Source organism: Eurypyga helias, unplaced genomic scaffold (assembly GCF_000690775.1).
Source record: "Eurypyga helias isolate BGI_N326 unplaced genomic scaffold, ASM69077v1 scaffold11078, whole genome shotgun sequence".
In the NCBI taxonomy this organism is placed as follows: domain Eukaryota; kingdom Metazoa; phylum Chordata; class Aves; order Eurypygiformes; family Eurypygidae; genus Eurypyga; species Eurypyga helias.
Genome location: NW_010268955.1, coordinates 56,242 through 60,596, shown reverse-complemented (window position 1 = coordinate 60,596; position 4,355 = coordinate 56,242). Strand labels below are relative to the sequence as shown.

The 4,355-nt window shown below is 47.2% G+C and overlaps 1 protein-coding gene across 1 annotated transcript in view; it reads right to left on the bottom strand.

The window, feature by feature from the left end:
• MAPKBP1 (mitogen-activated protein kinase binding protein 1) overlaps positions 1–4,355 on the bottom strand; it is a gene marked incomplete at its 5' end in the record, with an annotated part of 69,869 nt that overhangs the window by 27,536 nt on the left and 37,978 nt on the right. The window contains 4 exons of the mRNA XM_010157926.1: positions 1,122–1,243; positions 1,693–1,763; positions 3,702–3,827; positions 4,204–4,355. The exon at positions 4,204–4,355 is cut by the window's right edge and continues 21 nt beyond it. Coding sequence (XP_010156228.1) covers positions 1,122–1,243; positions 1,693–1,763; positions 3,702–3,827; positions 4,204–4,355 — 471 coding nt within the window. The remainder of the gene's footprint in view (positions 1–1,121; positions 1,244–1,692; positions 1,764–3,701; positions 3,828–4,203) is intronic.

The window sequence follows — 4,355 nt, the reverse complement described above, 5'->3', positions numbered from 1 at the left end:
CTCTTAATAAGCTTCAGTCAGCCCTCTCTGCTACAAAAATACCTGTGGTTCCTTCATACTAAAGGAAAGGGTTAAGAAAGCAAGCTCCTTTATCCACATTAGAACACAAAACCCAATTACATTCAACAGTGGTATCTCACCCAGATACAACAGGAGGAGACAGACAACTACAGAGTCTCCTTTGCTTTGAAGGTAGAAACAGACAGACTGGTGAAATGGATTAAAAGGGAGCAGAGGATGGATTCCAATTGTCCAAAGACCATCACAGCTAACTCAATTTTATGTTCCTAAAGTCCCAGCTATTCCATAGGACCTCACATCTTCTCACTTAAAAGCAAAAATTACCACAGCACAGAAGTTAATCACAGAATCATAGAACAGTTTGAGTTGGAAAGGACCTTAAAGATCATCTAGTTCTAAACCAGGTTGCTCAAATGCACATCCAGCCTGGCCTTGAACACTTCCAGGGATGGGGCATCCACAACCTCCCTGGGCAACCTGTTCCAGTGCTTTATCACGCTCTCCATGAAAAATTTCTTCCTGATATCTAATCTAAACCTCCCCACTTCCAATTTAAACCCGTTAACCCTTGTCCTGTCACTACAGTCCCTTGTAAAAAGTCCCCCCCCAGCTTTCTTGTAGCCCCTTCAGGCACTGGAAGGTGCTCCAAGGTCTCCCCGGAGCCTTCTCTTTTCCAGGCTGAACAAGCCCAACTCTCTCAGCCTGTCCCCATAGCAGAGGTGCTCCAGCCCTCTGAGCATCTTCGTGGCCTCCTCTGGACTTGCTGGTCCATATCCTTCTTATGTTGGGGGCCCACAGCTCTTGCCCTACAACTCAATAACGCACCTGGGAAGGCACACTTGCTCTCCCAGTAAGAAAGGCGTTGATCTGCAGAGCAACCTAGTGAGAAGCAGAGAGTCGGGTGGGCATTTGTATATACCCACAGATTTTTATCAGCAAGGGGGAAGGCAGAGTTCAACCTCACAGAGTGTGAGGTGAGGCCTCAGATCTGTCTGAAAATGCTGTGTCAAAGAACCCTGGGGAACAATGATGGAGATGGGGCCACCCTGTCCAACTCACTATGACTGCAAAAATATTTTCAAGACAAGTAGTAAACCAACCTGATATTACGATCTTGGCATCCAATAGCTGCGTATTTCCAGCTGGGGTCCACGTCCATATCATACAGAGTGGTCTTCCTAACAATGTGATGTGTTCGGGTAAACTGAACCCCTTCTCCTGTCTGAGCATGCGGATAAAGACCATGTCAAAATCAAGTAGTTAACCCATTATTAAAAACTTCTTAAATACAGATGAGTCGTCTCACACAGCCAGCACAAACCAACCCACTAACCAGGTCTGCTGGGAGCAGCTGGGACTGGAGGCACAGTGAACTCCTCTCTCCAGCCCATACTCTTTCACCACTCCTCACAACAGCCCTGGCAGCAAAAGAAAAGCAGATATCCTAACAGTTCTCTGCTTTGCATCTTGCTGAGAGAGGTCAGGCTGGGAGCAGCTGCATGCTTCACAGAACGAGTTCTCCGAACATTTTCACTTGCACTGAGTCAGCGGGAGACAGCGAGGCTGAAAGAGCAACAAGCTCATATAGAAGCTCTGATATCACTCTTTAAAGTAGTTCCTTTGTGGAGAGATTATTAAAAAGAAATGCACAAAGAGCTGTAATAAGGCTACCTTCTGCGCAGTGCGGAAATAGATGCTCTTGTCTGCCCCACAGCTTATCATTCGCACCTTCCCATCGTTGGCTGGAACAAAAAGGCAGGAGCCGATCAAAAGATAAACACAGATACAAGGTGCAGGAAATGCTTCAGTTCATACCACTGCTCATCTATTCCAGTTCTCATTAGCCAAGCCTGATTCCCAACTAAGCAGCAGGATGCTGCAGCAAAACAGAAGCCCCTTCTCAGGGACAGCGTTTGTCAAGGCTCAGAGTGCATGAGGCCTTAATACAGAGACTTCACACACCAGATTAGGATGCAATGCTGTCTTCTCCCCCAATGGTATGCCCATGTGCTCATTCTCTGTGCGTCACAGCACCCTGTGGCAACACAAGTCCACACTCAGTATGAGCTGAAAATGGGAAATAAGTACTTTTCAGTCCTCAAAGTCACCTGTTTCTTGCTGCCCTTTCATACTGCAGGGTCAGGCTTTCCTTCTTCCCCTAGCACTCTTGTAACCAATCTGCTCCTCCAGCACAGCAACAGCTGATAAAACTCCATGTAACGAATATGGATCCAGTAGGACACCAGTCCCCTTGAACTGCAAGCCCTTTTGAGCAGGACTGCATTAAGCTCAGAGACCAGCACAAAGGCCTTCCCTGCCAGGGCCTTGAGGGCAGTTAGAGTCATAGAATGGTTAGGGTTGGACGGGACCTTACAGACCCACTAGTTCCAACCCCCCCGCCATGGGCAGGGACACCTTGCACTAGACCAGGTTGCTCAAAGCCTCATCCAGCCTGGCCTTGAAGACATCCAGGGGTGGGCCATCCACAGCTTCTCGGGGCAACCTGTTCCAGTGCCTCACCACCCTGTCTGTGAAGAATTTCTTCCTGAGTTTCCAGTTTCCTCATCTCCTAGGAGTTTAGCTGACTGCATTCAAGGCCAGCTCACTGATAAGATAGAACTGGCAGAGAAACTCTTGCTGGCCTTGGAGCTCCTTGACAAAACTCTTGAAAAAGCCTCACAGCAGCTTCGGGAAGCCTTTGCTATGAACCTTCAGCAGGGTCCCTGCACTTCACTTGGGAGCTACATTCAAGCTGATGTTCTCATCCCTGAACCCCAACTAAGCTATACTGCAGCAGCAGTGCAGCCCCACCTGTGCCTGGCCAAGTACCCTACTGATCCGAAACCTGACCCGCAGACTCAGCTTCCTGATTTGAGCTCGAACCTGCCGTATTGCTAGGGGCCTGCCTGGCAGGCACTGAGCTGTGGCTGAGCCTGCTCGCAGTCTCCAGACTGATCCTGACCTTGAACTGCTAACCTCTAAGGATTTGTCCGCTGATCTGGACTACTGGCTGAATCTCCTTATCATCACTAAACTTGATCTGTTCCACCTTGTTCAGGTACTGTGGGACTTTCCCATTGCCATTGAGGCCATTATCTTTGCCTGCCTCCTGTCACCCCTGGCTCCCACCGGCAGAGCAGCCAACCCCTGTTGTTTCCCCGACAACAGCACACTGATGTCTGACCATCGGCAGTAACCGAGTGCTGGGGATGCGATGTGCTCCACTACCACGAGTGCAGAGTCTTACATGGGTTTGCAATGACCAATATACTTGTGACCAGTTAATCCCAAATAATTTTTTGTGGGGTCTGGGGATTTTTTTGGAGGATGACCGTTCCACAGTTCTCCTCATCAAGAACAGTGTGTAGCCACCTGATATCAGTTAAAGGGAGTAAATCATTGCAGAAAACAGCTTTCCAAAGAAATGCTGAGGACTTCAATCAGAAAAGGTTTTTTGAGTGGGGAAAAAAAAGAGGAGAAAAAACCAAAAGGGAAAAGAAAGCAAGTATTGTCAAATATCACCTTCTGTTAAGACTGCAGCTACAGAAGATGACCAAAAAAGCAGCTGCAGCTTCAGCCTGGCCTAACCTAGTGTTTAAGCATTCAAAATCACTTTACAGCCACAATGGGACAACAGCAGTGCTCAAATCCAGCTTTAAAAGGAGGCCATGGTTCTCTACCTGCAAACTTGACAGCAGTGATAGAAGAAGAATGTTCATCCAGGGTCTGCTGCAGGCTGTAGTCCTTTCCAGCATCCAGGACATGAATCAATCTATCCCGACTGGCTGAGGCTAAGAGCTTTAAGCCTATCAGAAAGTTAAAAGAGTGCAAGACCATTACTAGAAAGTCATTTGCTCTTCCAGTCACTCTTTTAAACCAGCTTCTCAAGTCAGCTTAGGGACAAAACATTACACCTTAGCTAACTGCAGGGATGGACACAAAGGAACACCTATGGATTTCACACTGTAATAACAAGTTTCAATTTCATCCTACAATATTCCAAGGAGAAGTATGAGAAAGAAGCCTTTTTCAAAGTCCAGCTCTACTGGCTGAACACTAAAAGCCTGCTCTGAAACCCAGAAGTAGCTCTACACTGAAAATTTTGACATACTATGGCTGGACATTCTGACTTGCTCAACGCTACATGCATATGCAAAAGGGAAGGAGCTCAATTGCATTTACCTGTGTCAGGTTTGGAGTACTCCAGGCACAAGATCTCAGAGTCATGGGCTTCCACCTTCAGCATTTCCCTCAGAGACTGTAACTCATATATCCTAAGATACAACATGGCTGATTTCAGTATGATTAATAAAATTAGCAAGACCCGGTTTTGA